We start from the raw sequence: 14,698 nt of genomic DNA, 5'->3' as shown, positions 1-14,698 counted from the left end.
CTTGTTTTAACGAGTCTCTCTATCTTTACTTTCATTTCTTTTGAAGAAAAATGGAGCACGATAGTGATTCTCACGCCACGAGCGAGTCACAAACGCCGGCGTTTCCCGTTGGAGGTGGGGGAAACGCCGGCGGAACTGCAGGGATGATGCCCGGAATGAAGCCGATGATGCCCCAAATGGCGGGGATGGTGCCCGGGTACTACAATATGTACCCTTGGATGTGTGGGATGGTGCCCCAGATGCCCGGAGTGAGTGGAGGGATGACGGGGATGGCGCCCGGGATGATGGGGGGAATGATGCTCAGAATGGTAGCGGGGATGGGGGGAATGATGCCCGGGGATGAGCGGGATGATGATGCCCGGTATGATGTAGGGCATGCCTGCCGCTGCGGGGGTAGCAGGCTGGGGGCCCCCTAATCACCTGGGGACAATGTCTATCGCCCCTACATGGATTTATTATCTAGTGATTCCCCCCAGAGTACTCATCTGGAGACTCAGTTAACCGGCATTTGAGACTTTCTCTTTTGAGGAGTTGGGGCTATCTCCGGTCAGGGAGTCTCCCACTAAGATGCCACCGGGCAATGGCAAGGGAACTACCTCGTCCTCGCATGCGGGGGACGAGGGTGGGGCGAGGGCCGGGGGGAGAGGAGGCCGGCACTGGAAAGAGGACCATCTGGAGCGTGGCGGAGTGCGTCGCGCTGGCTCAAGCTTGGGTCGGTGTAGTCGAGGATCCCTACATCGGGGCTAACCAGTATATCGACAGAATGTGGTGGCGCATTAGCCAAAGCTACCTCCAATTCAAACCGCCAGGTGGGAAGCCTCACGATGGAGAACAATGCATGAAACAGTGGGAGCGGCTGAGAAGGCAGGTCAGTGATTTGCCGGCATCTACCAAAACAATCTCCGCACGGCAACCAGCGGCATGTCTGCCGAGGATGTGAAGGTTCTGTCCATGCAGCAGTACCCCGACAGATCTTTAAGTTCGACGAATTCAATTATTGGGAGGTCTATCTTGTGGTGCAGAATTCCGCCAAGTTTTGTGCGGGTGTTGAAGCTGGCTGGCCGAAGCGGACGAAGATCAACGCCTCCGGCAGTACAACAACAGTGTCGGTTCCCACGACCTCCCCGACGCCGAGGCAGAGTTCCTGACCCCTCAATCGTCTTCCCGCCGCCGTTGCCCGGTTGGATAAAAGACCGCGATACGGATGGCTAGGGGTGGCGCCAGCAGGTCCCACGAGGTCCAATCGGCAGCTCCTTCTCAGGTCACTCCCAAGCTCAGCCATCTCGCCCGCATGCAGCAGAGCCTGCTAGACACCATGGAAAAGTGGCAGGCAACGACTGACCCCTTATATAAGTTGATGCTAAAGGATGTCATCGACGATATAAGGTGCGATTTGGGGATGCCACCCCTACCCGGGAGTGACGCCGGGACTGGCCACGAGGACGACGAGGAGTGAGACGGGGGTCGCGTTTGTTGAAGCTTTGGGTTGTATTTTTTGTAACTATGTATTTTTTTAAAAAAATAATTATGTATATTTTTTACTATTTAAATAAAATCGTTGCATTTTCCCCGTATTCGTGTCGAAATTTTAATTTCGTAAATTGCATATTTGTGAATTTGTGAATTTTTATTATTGTGGATGTCGGTCAGGATATCCTTGAGGATGTCCGCCATTGTGCAGTGAGATGTCCTTATAACGTGGCAGGAGATGTTTTTGGGAAGTCCGCCGGGACATCCGCACATTGCGGATGCTCTAATACTGATAAATTTTATACTAATACTAAATTTAAACACTCTATAATCCACGAAAAATGGCAAAACGAAAATTAACTTATCTTAATTTTATTTATCAAATTTATTTTTAAAAGTAATTGATTAGTTTTATCTTGTTTTATTTGTTCACATTTCATCCTCCCAAAAAATGAACCCAAATTCCACCACCGCCGGAAATCGCCGCAAGGCCAAGAAATCCACTCCCTTCCCCTCCACGCGGTGGCTCCGGTCCACCAGCCCAAGCCGGCGGGTTTGCCCTCCACCCTTCGCATCCGCAATCGGCGACGGCGGCCTCTTTGTCGAAGAGCTCTCGCAATTTGAGGCTCTTCGAATTTCGCCGGAGAGCCCGAACCCTAGGAGCTCCCCGCACAATGTGAAGCAGCAATGTTGGGAGAAGGCGGAGAAAATCAAGGGCCGCGATCCGGATAGGTGGCGGCGAGACTCCTTGGGCAACACTGTGTTCCGGAAACTCGCCGGCTGCCCAGGCTGCCTCTGCCATGATTACGATCACATTGTTCCTTACTCTAAGGTAGTCTTTCGATGGCAATTGATGGTAAAATTAGTTCGGTACACGGAATTGGAATTAGAATTAAAATTCTACGGAATTGTAATTCAATTCCAAATCATTTGTTTGGTAAAAATGATAGACGGAATTGAATTTGAAAAAATTTATATGAAGTGTGTGTGCAATGTGTGTGTAAGTGTGTGCAAGTGTGTGCAAGTGTGTGTAAGTGTGTGCAATGTGCAGTGTGTGCAATGTGTGTAAGTGTGTGCAGTGTGTGTAAGTGTGTGCAATGTGCAGTGTGTGTAAGTGTGTGCAATGAGTGTGTAAGTGTGTGCAATTTGTGTGTAAGTGTGTGCAATTTGTGTGTAAGTGTGTGCAATGAGTGTGTAAGTGTGTGCAATGTGCAGTGTGTAAGTGTGTGCAAGTGTGTGCAATGTGTGTAAGTGTGTGCAATGTATGAGTGTGTGTGCAACGTGTGTGTAGTGTGTGCAGTGTGTGTAAGTGTGTGCGTAGTGTGTGCAGAAGCCAAATTTTATAATTTTATAGCTATTTTGAAATCCAATTATCTACTTTTGATATGGAATTCAAATTGTGGAATTGAGAATGAATTCAAATCCAAATATTTTGTGATACCAAACCTTGAATTTGGAATTCAAGGCTCCAATTTCAATTCCAGTAACGTACTCAATTCCAATCCAAATATTTTGCTTTTTTGTTCATTTGGGAAAAGATTTCCAGAAAAAAAGTTGAGAAAGGTTTCTGAAATAACCGAATATATGCTTTGTTTGTTGCATAAGAGTATATGATTTATGTTGGGAATTTTTTTCAAAGACGACTCTGCTTTAGCATATATAGGTGGTGCTCGATTCGTTAGAACATAGATACGATAGGACTCTGATTTATGTTGGGAATTCTAATATCTCGTTCAGTTGCCATTTTTCTCAAAAACCTGGCCCACGACCCTGTATACCACCAACCCGTTTCCATAGTGTCAAGGTTACATTGTGCCTCACAATTATCTCTCCCACGGTCCCACCCCACCCCACCCCCGTGACTAATTTAATTGTAGATAAAGTATATTTTGGCGCCGATGGCTTGAGAAACTATCACTTAAACATAATACTTTGTCTTATGACGTGAATGTGGCTAACGAGCATGAACCACCTTGTTTTCATCTTCAGCCAAATTGGTCACTAGAAATGCATTAACATTTGTGAAACGATCCCAATGAGTAGACATTGGTTTAACCTTTTAAGTTGTTTTCAGTTTGTTTTAGACCTGATGTAACCATATCACTTAACTGTACTGTCAAAGTTGTGATCTTGCTTGTTCACTTCATCTCGGATAAATCTGAACTCGGAGGCTCAGATTGCTAGTTCTAAGATCCTTATTCATTCCAATTTGTTGATTCTTTCTGGGCTCGGAATCTCAACCTGGTGTCGGCCAGTAGCATAGATTCCGTCATACTGTGCAGATTACGAAACTGTGCAACATTTTCTAATTTCGTACAACAGTAAAGTATGTTTGCATAAAGATCGATGGTTGCCTTTTTGTTCCTGATGTCTTGAATTTCTTGGCTTTTTGACATTTTTATGACAAAATGTGCGTTCCACCTCGCCTTTTTTAGGACGATTAGGACTAGATCGAGACAGTAGTCTTACTAGTATGTCGTTTTTTTCCTTATCTTGCATTATGTATTCGTATTTCGTACTACAGTACAATATGTTTTCATGGAAAGATCGATGGTTGTTGTATGTATCGTATTCGTAACTTACCAAAGCCTTTTGTTTCTCGAAGTTTTTTACTCGATTTTGATGCTGCTTATGAAATCCAAGATTTGCTATGCAGGGTGGAAAAAGCACCTTAGAAAATTGCCAAGTTTTGCAGGTAAATTCCTCCTAATAACTCCAAACATTGCCTATCTTGAAAATGAACACATTGTTACCAATCAGTCACTCCCTCCGTCCCATTAATACCGTCTGAAAAGGCTTCGGGCACGGAGATAAAAATCCAGTTTTTGTGTCTAATCCACCGTTTTTGTTGCACAGGCAACTGTCAACCGATCCAAGGGAAACCGGACTGAGATCTCCAAAAACGAGCTTATTCAGAGAAGTGCCACTTGCCGGGTCTAAGGTATATTCGACTTCTTCTACATTTGTCTCTTAAACTCTGAAGAGTGATTTGAATAAAAACATGACATTTCAATGAAACGTTAGAATATGTTCGAGCAACCAAGGTTAGTGAATCGGTGAATGAAATAGGAGCCAATGTGACGGATTCTTTTGGTGAGAATGTCGTTTTTTACTGGTGCAGGTCGCGAAATGGACTTTCTTGAGCTGTCGTCCTATGGTAATGTTCGTCGTGGCCAAGATTCCGGGGGATGTAAGATTCAATGATGAGATTAGGATGCTGCTAAGGAATTTCTCATATAGATGGGGAAACTAACTGTATTAGTTGCTCGAACTGTATATTCATCCAATTTATACTGCTAAATATTGGAACGAAGTTTGATTTTTAGTTATAAAATTCTTATACGTGCAATACCATATTGGATACTATATTACTCCATCAGTATAACAGGAAGGATGACATAATAAATACTAGGATCCGTCCTGAGAGTTTGTCCCATTTTTCCATTTTCCGTCTCACAAAATTTATCTCATTTCACTTTTTACTAGTTTTTGCAGTGGATCTCATATTTCACTAACTCATTCCTACTCACATTCTATTATAAAACTAATATTCTACTAACTTTTTCAACCCACTTTTAATTACATTTCTTAAAACACGTGCCGAGTCAAAGTGGAATGATATTTTGGGGACGGAGGGAGTATACGAAAATTGAAAGGTAACATTTCACTAGGAAAAAGAAAAATATAAAAGTAAAAATTTCACAGGCCCATCACTCAGAAATAATTTCTTCTACTTAGCATAGGCCCATTAACACTAGCTTAGCATGGTGATGTGGCTAGGGGTGAATATTCAGTTTCACTTTAGTTTTTTAGCCAAATAAAACTAAACAGAATTATCTAAAAAACCGAAATCTAACCGATAAAATCTGATCCAAGCTGAAAAACCGAAGTTGCATAATTATAACCAAAAAATTGAAATCCAAACTACAAAAATTGAGCCTTGTTAAACCGAATACCACAATATATTCAAAAATAAAAAAAAAATATGAAAACCCAAAATTTAGTTTTTTTAATTAACACAAAAGAGATTTGTTTTTTCGGTTTTTATATATCCGAACCGAGGCGAAAAACCGAAATTTGCCAAAATTTCAATCCTAACTGAATTTTAAATTTCGATTTAGTTCGGATCAGACATTCGGTTTTCGGTATTTTGACCCTTAGCTGCAGCTGCAGTAAGCACTGTCTCTCGGGCATGGATGTGTGCAAAAGCCCGCAGACAGGGCAACGAGTGGAGACGTGACATATGTCATTTCACTTATTTTCAATTTTGAAAATGCTATTTTATTTATTTATTGTTCTTTTTTTAATTTGTAATTTTTTAGTTTTCTATTTAGTCATGTAATGAAATTATTCCCTTTTGTTTTATTCATAAATCTTAATTTTAATATATGAAAAGAAAAATAATAATAATAATAATAATAATAATAATAATAATAATAATAAATGTAAATAGTATCAAGTGTTTAAGAAAAGAACAAATAATCTTAATCTTAATCTTAATCAAGTAAGGATTTCAATTTAATTTATCCTTTGAACTATTTTTGATTCTTTACTTACACGTGAGAATTTGTAGGACTCCCTTGACATTTACAAGGTGGGGAAAGTTGTATGAATAAAATTAACCAAAAGTCTAACTAATCTTTAGAGTGTGAATAACATTTGACATTTTTATCATTTTATGTCACGCTTCACAGCTTGCATATAAAGAGAGTCAATGACTAAATCTACCATTCACTTGATTAATTTGGTATATAAGTCAAAAGGTTCAACGTAAAGAAGATGATTACTTCTGCTCACATGCTAAAAATTATGTAGTGGTGACAAAGTTGTATGTGTTAATATTTATGATTATTTTCTTCACAAAAAAGTAAAAGTATATATAAATAAAACTTATACTATATGAATTCATTTTGCTAGAAACTTTCGATTTTTACTTCAACATATGGTTAAATTGTATTGGTGTATTTTACTCTTGACTCTTACTTTTTTTAAAAGTATATTAATTTATATTCTCGACTTAATTTAGAACATAGTGAATTTGTATACTCTTGACTCTTACTTTTTTGAAATCATTGTGAGTACTTTGCTTTGACACATTTCATGTACAATTTACTAGGTTAATTTATTGGTTGGAGGGTAAAAGCACCTCTCAATGTATTTTTTTAATTCGTTTCAAATCATTAAAATTTTCGTATTTTTGAATGAATCATTGTTTAAAAAGATAAATGGTAGAAATCCATGAAGTTATGGTCAAATATTGATTCGTCTTGTTATTTTGAAAATCAGCAAGAAAAATCATGAAATTTTGATTCGTTCTTAATTTTACCATGAATAAATTTTTTGGTGAAATTTTATCTACATGTAATAGTCGAAAAATCATAAAGGGATGTCATCGTAGATAAATTAAATAATATTATCTTTTTATAAGGAAAACAATCGTTTGATTGAATAATATAAACAAATATTACACGTAGTGCCATAATTTTTCACTATGGAATAATTAAAAATAAATCTAAGTTTCAATTTTTATGGTTAATTTTTATATTATGTAATATATTGACCAAATTTTATGAATTTATCCTTAAAAATTCATATAATTACGACAAAACATAGAAAAATTAATATCTCTACATTTAAATTTTTTTTAAAAAAATATATAATCCCTTCCCAAACAATTTTCTAAGTCTATCCCTACTTAGAATGAAATTAATGCAATTTTCATTTTTAATTTGTGGAAAGTTCAAGTCTATCCCTACTTAGTTTGAAACTAATGCAATTTTCATTTTTATTTTTTTGGAAAAGGTTCAAGTCTATCATTATTAGGAATGAAATTAATGCAATTTTCATTTTAATTTTTTGGAAAGTTCATTGAAATTAATGCAATTTTCATTTTTATTTTTTTAGTGAAGGATCGATGCAAGTACCGCTGTCAAGGTGTAATTAACTCTATCGAAGTTTAACAAAATAACACGTCACACGATTAAATATATATGATGCGTTAGGCCTCAAATCAATACAAAAAATGAAAAGTCCACTATATAAATTAAAAAATAATAAGTAGTATGTATATATCATCATTTATTATTATTATTTTCAGAATTAATTATCTAGTAACAAATTTTTTTTATCAAAATAATTAATCAAACTGGAAATTAATCCACAGGATTCCGTAATCATGATGTGAACCTAAATATTAAATACATCACTATAGCCTTGTAGGAATTGTCACATTCCACTAGCAATTGCCGAACCATATTTTTGTTCCAAATTTGGCTTAAACAATTCTCATCATGTCTTCCACTACTTCTCTAATCAAAAAGTCCAACATTTATAAAATATCATCATATCAAAACCTTCATGCAAACTTCACATTGTTGACTTACTTTTAAAAAGATTATAAACAGACATATACAGTATATGTCAAGCTAGATTTCAGATCAGCTGGAACTTTAAATCTATTCTAATGAATAATTGGTCCTTCAACTTTACATTATAATATTATAATTGAGTTTTTCTTTGTTCGTTTTGCTTGTAAAGCATCTTTTCATTATGGGTTAATTAATTTATTATATATTTTCACTAAAATAATTATATTTTTAATTGTGACTAATTATTTTTTTATAATAACAAAAGGGATAAATTCAATGACTGAATTAGGAAATAATCCAAAATTCCAAAATCCAGATTTGACAAAACTAAAATTGGAGACTCAATTATTGTACAAAAACGTGGCAACATCGAAGGACCCATTAATTATTTTATCATTAATTCTATGTTATACATAATTATCATAGTGTAACAACTTTCCTAATACATGCCAATATATTGCAATCAAAACACCTTTTTGACCTTTGTGATAGTAAACCATGCACCATACAAAGTGCACTACTGCCCACTTCCCACATTACCAACAATCCATCTTTTCAATTTGCCTTTTGGAAACTATATATACATTAATCCACTTCTTACATTTCACACACACATACATGCATATATAGAGAGAGAGGGAGAACAAAAGAATAGGAGAGAGAGAGAGAGAGAGAGAGAGAGATAATTGGTGTGTTGCATCAATGGCTAGCACTTGCATTAGGGTAATGGTGGTGATACTATGCTTGTATTTGCACATGAGCATGAATGGAGCAACCCCATTTACAAGTAAGCAGCAATCAATCATGAATTATACATAGTGAAATTGATAGTACTAATTTTTGTTACATCTCTCTTTATTGCAGGAAGTTCAAATCTTGTGAAGAAAATCAAGCGTGATCAATATCAAGTTGAAGAAGGAGCCCTTTTGGTACTTAACCAAATCTTGATCATTTTGTAGAATTATTAACAAACATTATGTTATAGTAAAAATTGAAGCCATCTTAAATTTGGAGTGTAAATTTGCAGGAAAACCCTAATTTGGTGGTGAGAAGAATGGAGATAGAGGTGAATGACTATCCGGGATCCGGGGCGAACAATCGACACACACCAAGGCCTCAAATGAATAGAAATTGAATCATTTGGTAATAGTTGATTCAATATTCTCTATAATAGTAGATGTTGTCCAGTTTTCACAATGAGAAAACGTAGGCATAGTTTTGATTTTAGTAGGAAAATCAGTTATGTTTGGAGGGATCATGAGATGTAATTTAAGTTATGGGATCTGAATATCTAGGTTATTTAAGGAGATAGTTGGATGAATAAGTAGTGTTCTAAGTATTTTTCTTAATTTCTTTTGTAAGATCAAAGTTCATGGCATGAAGAATAATAAGTACGAATATGTTTGTGTCTTTTGTTTTTGTTTCATGATTTTATGCATCTCTATACATTTGATTTCCCTCCATGAAAATGAAAAAAAAAAGAATTGTAGCTTGATGATTTCTTCATAAGTAAATTTTGAAATCAGTTAAGCTCTCAAAAAAATATATATGGTCATTATCCATCTGTTCATTTAGTTTTAAAGCAAATATCGAATTAATAGTGTATTTTATTACATTAGGATAAAACAATTCAGATCTATTGTGGTTGTTAAGATATGCCATAAATTTATATATCATGCAGCTTTTTTCAAGTTGAAAGTTTGAAAGTGAGAGGTTTTTAGGTAAATCACCATATTTTAAGGGGTGCCACAAAGGTCTCCACCAATTACAAAATTTGCTCAATTGTTTATTGGGATATCAAACAAGTGCTATTTGAGGTGGTGCACCATCAACCTTTGGTGCAATTTTGATTGAGCAACAACCTCAAAATGCTCTTATTTTGGATGGGTAAATAATTTAAATTTAACGTCGCGCCATAGAGAGCTCGAATATGAAACTTTTGACCTTATGCATTAACCTGACTACTGCTTGCCAACACACACACATGGTGAACGACATATTAATTCTCATAAATGATGCTCACATAAAATATATAGCATATTATTTTCATATGCATTAGATCTATTACTGACATAAAATTATACTATAAATGTTCCATTAATAATAATTAAATTTTGCATACAATACATTTTTACAAAATCTATTAATACACCATGGAGATCTTGGATTTAATTGAATGTAAAGGGCTAATACCCCTTTTATTAACAAAGAGATCTAATTTTAATTTCCTCCAACCTCTTTCTCCAATTATTAAAATATGCCTGATTGGATGATATCATCAAATCGGACCACGACGCGTCTTAGTTTATAAGACACTTCCCCTTCAACCGATAGATTGAGAGTTCGTTTCACTCAAGCATTTGCTAGGAGGTCAGTTTTAAGTTTTTACTTAAAAACTGATACTATTATCAATCCTACGCCTAATTATAATAATCCATAAATATATCCTTTTGGTTTTGGATTGAACATATAAATACTAATCCAATAAACACACTAACAAACAGCAAATAGTATATTTTTTACTGATGGGCCGAGGCCTAATGGCCCGATAAAAATTTTGGGCCCATTTTAAGATCATGTACACTTAAAAAATTATGGCAGATCGAAGTTGAGGTGGCCCGGCCCGTTTTATATCAATAAGTGTAGTTTTTTTTATGAATAAAAAAAGACTTATGTTACTTTCATAGTGATGCAAATTTAATTCTAAGAACAACTCGAGTCCAAACCTATATTTTAATATTCCCAAATATATATAAGCAAAAGTAAGAGTCCAATTGATTTCATTGTTGGCTCTTAGCATGCTTGATAAGTAAGTAACCTTTTGGAAATTTGTTTGGACACTTTTCCAATGCCCACATATATAAGCTTTTTTTGGTAATTGATTTTTCTTTTAGTAATGACTCAATAGCCACAAGGTTGCCAAAATAAATATTACTTGTATCTAATGAATGAACTAGGGGTAAACATTGATTTTGATTGAATTAATTTAAATTATTGGGAAAATCAGAATTTTGAGCGACCAAAAATATGAAAATCTAAATTCAAAATTTTCAATTTTTTAAAACTAAATCCGAACCGAATTAAAAAATTCAAAAAATCCAAGATAATTTTTAGTTATCGTTATGCATTAGGTATAGAAATATTTAAATAAACATAAATAAAAATTCAATAAATAGAAATTAGGCTAATTTTAAAAGACAAACCAAATTAAAAAAAATAGACTATTTTTTATGAACGAATGAAGAACATACTAAATATAATATAAAATTTCGAACCGAATTCAATATTTCGATTTGGTTCGGTTCAGGGGGTTATTATTGAGATATTCCATAAAATAGAAAAAAACAAAAAGAATAAGAGTTGGTGAAATTGGAAATATTTGTGAGAGATTAAATCGAGGGCTATTTGGCGGAGAAATTAAGACGCCTCAACCACACACACTCCAGCGGGTCTGTGCGTGTTTTGAAATCCCACCTTTTTATATTCTCCAAAAACACCAAACCTGCATTTCTGTCGAAATCAACGTCCACGCTTACAAAAGGTTCCCATTGTCTTCCCTTTTCCTCCCTTTTTCTCTTTACCTAACTCCATTTCTGCTCAATTTTCGCTCTTCATTGATTTTCGCTCTTCATTGATTCCTAAATCGGCGTATGTTTCGATTCCTCATGCTTTAGCTCGTAGATCTGTTTGCGTATTCATTTGTTGGAAGTGCTGATTTGATGTATAATGTGTTAATTTGCGTTTAATAGATTCGTTTTTTTGTTGATTTTTTTATTATGTTGTGTTGCTTCTTATTGATTTCGAGCTGGTTTACTGTGTGTGAGCTGTGATTGAATAGATCTAAAGTTTTTATTTAGCTTGTGGTTTTTTAAGCTGATGTACTTATTCCTTGAGATTTCTGTTGCGATGCTTAATTTATTTTGAATTTCTATGTTTATTCAGTTGTTTCTTTTTCCATATCATTTGTTAAGTTCTATAAAAGGAAGGAAAAAATGCAGATTCTTTAGCTGGTTTACTGTGTGTGAACTGTGAGTTGCTCATTGATGTGTGCTGTGGTGAATTAGATCTAAAAATTTTCTTCAATTTATGGTTGATTAAGCTGATATTGTTTGAAATTTACTTATTTATTGAGATTTCTGTATGCAAGCCAGCAAGTTTTATTGGATGAAAACTGCCAGATTTCAGTTGTTCCTTTTTATTTGTTATGTTATGTTGTTTCTTATTGATCTTCTGAGTGTTGTTGGGATTAGGAAAAATGAGAAAAGTAAAAAAGGAAGTTTTTTAGCTGGTTTACTGTGTGTAGGGTGCTTATTGATGTGTTCTGTGATACAATAGATCTAAACTTTTTCTTCAATTAGTGGTTTTTTAAGCGGATATTGTTTGAAATTTACTTATTCCTTGAGATTTCTGTATGCAAGTGTTCTTTGATGAAAATTGCCAGTTGTGTTTGGATGCTTAATTTATTTTTGAATTTTTATGTATATTCAGTTGTTCCTTTTTCTTTATCATCGGAGAGTAGATATGAGGCTGCTATACTATACTCATGAAGTGTTTGGTTTGGAAGCGGTTTCTGACATAAGAAATGTAGGAAATTAAATTATGTTAGTTGATGTTAAGCTAAAGGTCGAAGCATTTGTCACTTGACTCACTTAGAATACAATGAGATCTGATTCTCAGCGAGTGATTAGATATGCATACTTGCCTAGTCATAATCCCCGGATGAAGGATACACCACTAAATGGATTTCATATGAGTCGTGCTGTTCAATCACGATCATATTCGGAACAATAAATCGTTTGCCTTTGAATCCGGTGGAAAGTTTGTTCTTTTCTACCTGAACACTGAACGTAGGTTTCTATCTGAGAGACTGATGCATGCTGAAAATTTGAGATTTAGTAAGCTCTTGTTGTGTTTGTCCGGTTGGATTGTCTTCACTCTTTTTATCATGCAAAAACTTGCATACTGTGTGCACTTTCTGGATTCTTTAGGTTGTTTAATTATGTTTCCGAGAAAGTTTATAGTTTAATCCGATCCGTGCAGGTTGCAACTGTAAGATGGCCGCAACACCAGCAACCGGTTTTTCTGTTGGATCCACAGCATCTGCTGGGCCCAAAGTTGGCTTCACGCAGTTGAATGCTTCCAGCGTGAAGTTGAACCCAAAAAAGTACCTCACGAGCTTCAGTGGCCTCAAGGCAGCAAACTCTGTGAGTTGTGAGTCACAATCGTCGTTCTTGGGTGATGAAAGCACTCTAGTTCTTAAGCAGGGCTACAATTCTATGGCCCAGAAATACAGCAACAGATCTTACACTCGTGTTCAGCCTCAGGCATCGTATAAAGTGGCTATTCTTGGAGCTTCTGGCGGTATAGGCCAGCCACTAGCCCTTTTGGTCAAGATGTCGCCACTGGTTTCCGAGTTGAACCTCTACGATATAGCAAACGTGAAGGGAGTTGCTGCCGACCTCAGCCACTGCAACACCCCGTCCAAGGTGTCGGATTTCACAGGAGAGTCTGAGTTGGCTGCTTGTTTGAGAGACGTGGATGTTGTGGTCATACCAGCTGGTGTTCCGAGGAAGCCAGGCATGACTCGTGATGACCTCTTCAACATCAACGCCAACATCGTGAAGACCTTGGTCGGGGCCGTCGCTGACAACTGCCCCGATGCCTTCATTCACATCATCAGCAACCCAGTCAACTCCACTGTTCCGATCGCTGCTGAGGTCTTGAAACAGAAAGGAGTTTACGATCCAAAGAAGCTCTTCGGCGTCACCACTCTTGACGTCGTCAGAGCAAACACATTCGTCGCCCAGAAGAAGAACCTGAAGCTGATCGACGTCGACGTCCCAGTCGTCGGGGGTCACGCAGGGATCACCATTCTGCCCCTGCTGTCGAAGGCGAAGCCGTCCATCACTTTAACCGACGAAGAAGTGCAAGAACTGACTGTGAGGATTCAGAATGCTGGGACCGAGGTCGTCGAGGCAAAAGCAGGAGCCGGGTCCGCCACCCTCTCCATGGCGTACGCCGCGGCGCGATTCGTCGAGTCTTCGCTCCGAGCGCTCGACGGGGACACGGATGTCTACGAGTGCTCGTTCATCCAGTCCGAGCTGGCCGAGCTTCCGTTCTTCGCATCAAGGATCAAGCTCGGGAAGGACGGGGTTGAGGCGGTGATATCGTCCGAGCTTCAAGGGCTGACCGAGTACGAGCAGAAGGCGTTGGAGGAGCTCAAGACGGAGCTGAAGGCGAGCATCGAGAAAGGCGTGGCGTTTGTTCAGAAGCAGGCTATCGCTGCGTGAAGAATGCAAGTCTTGGTACAGCTCAAGCGGCAGCATCTATTTTGAGGGTAATAATAATGAAAGTGGTGCGGCGATTGGGGCATCTTGTTTCAGTTTTGTAGGCGTCTTACTAAACCCATCGTCACTTTCTTTTACTGTTTTACATAGAAATTGAGTTATGTAGTGTTTTTACAAGTTGTGGGATTCTGTGTTTATTTATATTTGGTAATAACATTGCAGAGACAGTGTTGCTACGCTGTTCAAACTGCTGCATTCTGTTTTCTCTTCTATCACTCTCTCTCTCTCTCACACACACACACACACACACAAACTGCTATATTTGGTTCTATGGATTAGATAAAATTGAATCTTATGAATATTGTAGAGTTTGATGCATTAGGCAAAATTGAGTCTTCTGAATATTGTTTGATTGAGCAGATAAAGTTTGATACTTAATATCAGGAAAATGACACGTACGATTAATTGGTGCTTAATCGTGGGACAATGACATGTAGGGTTAGTCTTGGTTTTCTTCGTGTGACAATTAATCTCGGGTTAACTTAATATCGGACAATTTTGGAAAAGCTAATC

The 14,698-nt window shown here is 37.0% G+C and overlaps 2 protein-coding genes across 3 annotated transcripts; both read left to right on the top strand.

Annotated features, from left to right (window-relative positions):
* The first annotated feature begins 1,854 nt into the window (after positions 1-1,854).
* LOC121778468 lies at positions 1,855-4,819 on the top strand. The gene is made up of 4 exons (XM_042175824.1): positions 1,855-2,302; positions 4,127-4,165; positions 4,327-4,411; positions 4,592-4,819. Exons 1-3 carry the CDS (start codon positions 1,922-1,924, stop codon positions 4,408-4,410), a joined length of 504 nt encoding a protein of 167 aa, XP_042031758.1. The 5' UTR covers positions 1,855-1,921; the 3' UTR covers position 4,411; positions 4,592-4,819.
* A 6,448-nt stretch (positions 4,820-11,267) lies between these two features.
* On the top strand, positions 11,268-14,372 carry LOC121780294 (malate dehydrogenase, chloroplastic-like). Of its 2 annotated transcripts, none has more exons than XM_042177846.1 (2): positions 11,268-11,379; positions 12,879-14,372. In XM_042177846.1, exon 2 carries the CDS (start codon positions 12,893-12,895, stop codon positions 14,126-14,128), a length of 1,236 nt encoding a protein of 411 aa, XP_042033780.1. In that variant the 5' UTR covers positions 11,268-11,379; positions 12,879-12,892; the 3' UTR covers positions 14,129-14,372. The 2 variants fall into 2 exon arrangements, with proteins under 2 accessions (XP_042033780.1, XP_042033779.1); XM_042177845.1 differs by having other exon boundaries at positions 11,332-11,486.
* The last annotated feature ends 326 nt before the right edge of the window (positions 14,373-14,698 follow it).

This window comes from Salvia splendens, chromosome 19, assembly GCF_004379255.2.
Source record: "Salvia splendens isolate huo1 chromosome 19, SspV2, whole genome shotgun sequence".
In the NCBI taxonomy this organism is placed as follows: Eukaryota; Viridiplantae; Streptophyta; class Magnoliopsida; order Lamiales; family Lamiaceae; genus Salvia; species Salvia splendens.
The sequence above is the reverse complement of the archived record's forward strand: the minus strand, read 5'-3'. Positions and strand labels throughout refer to the sequence as shown.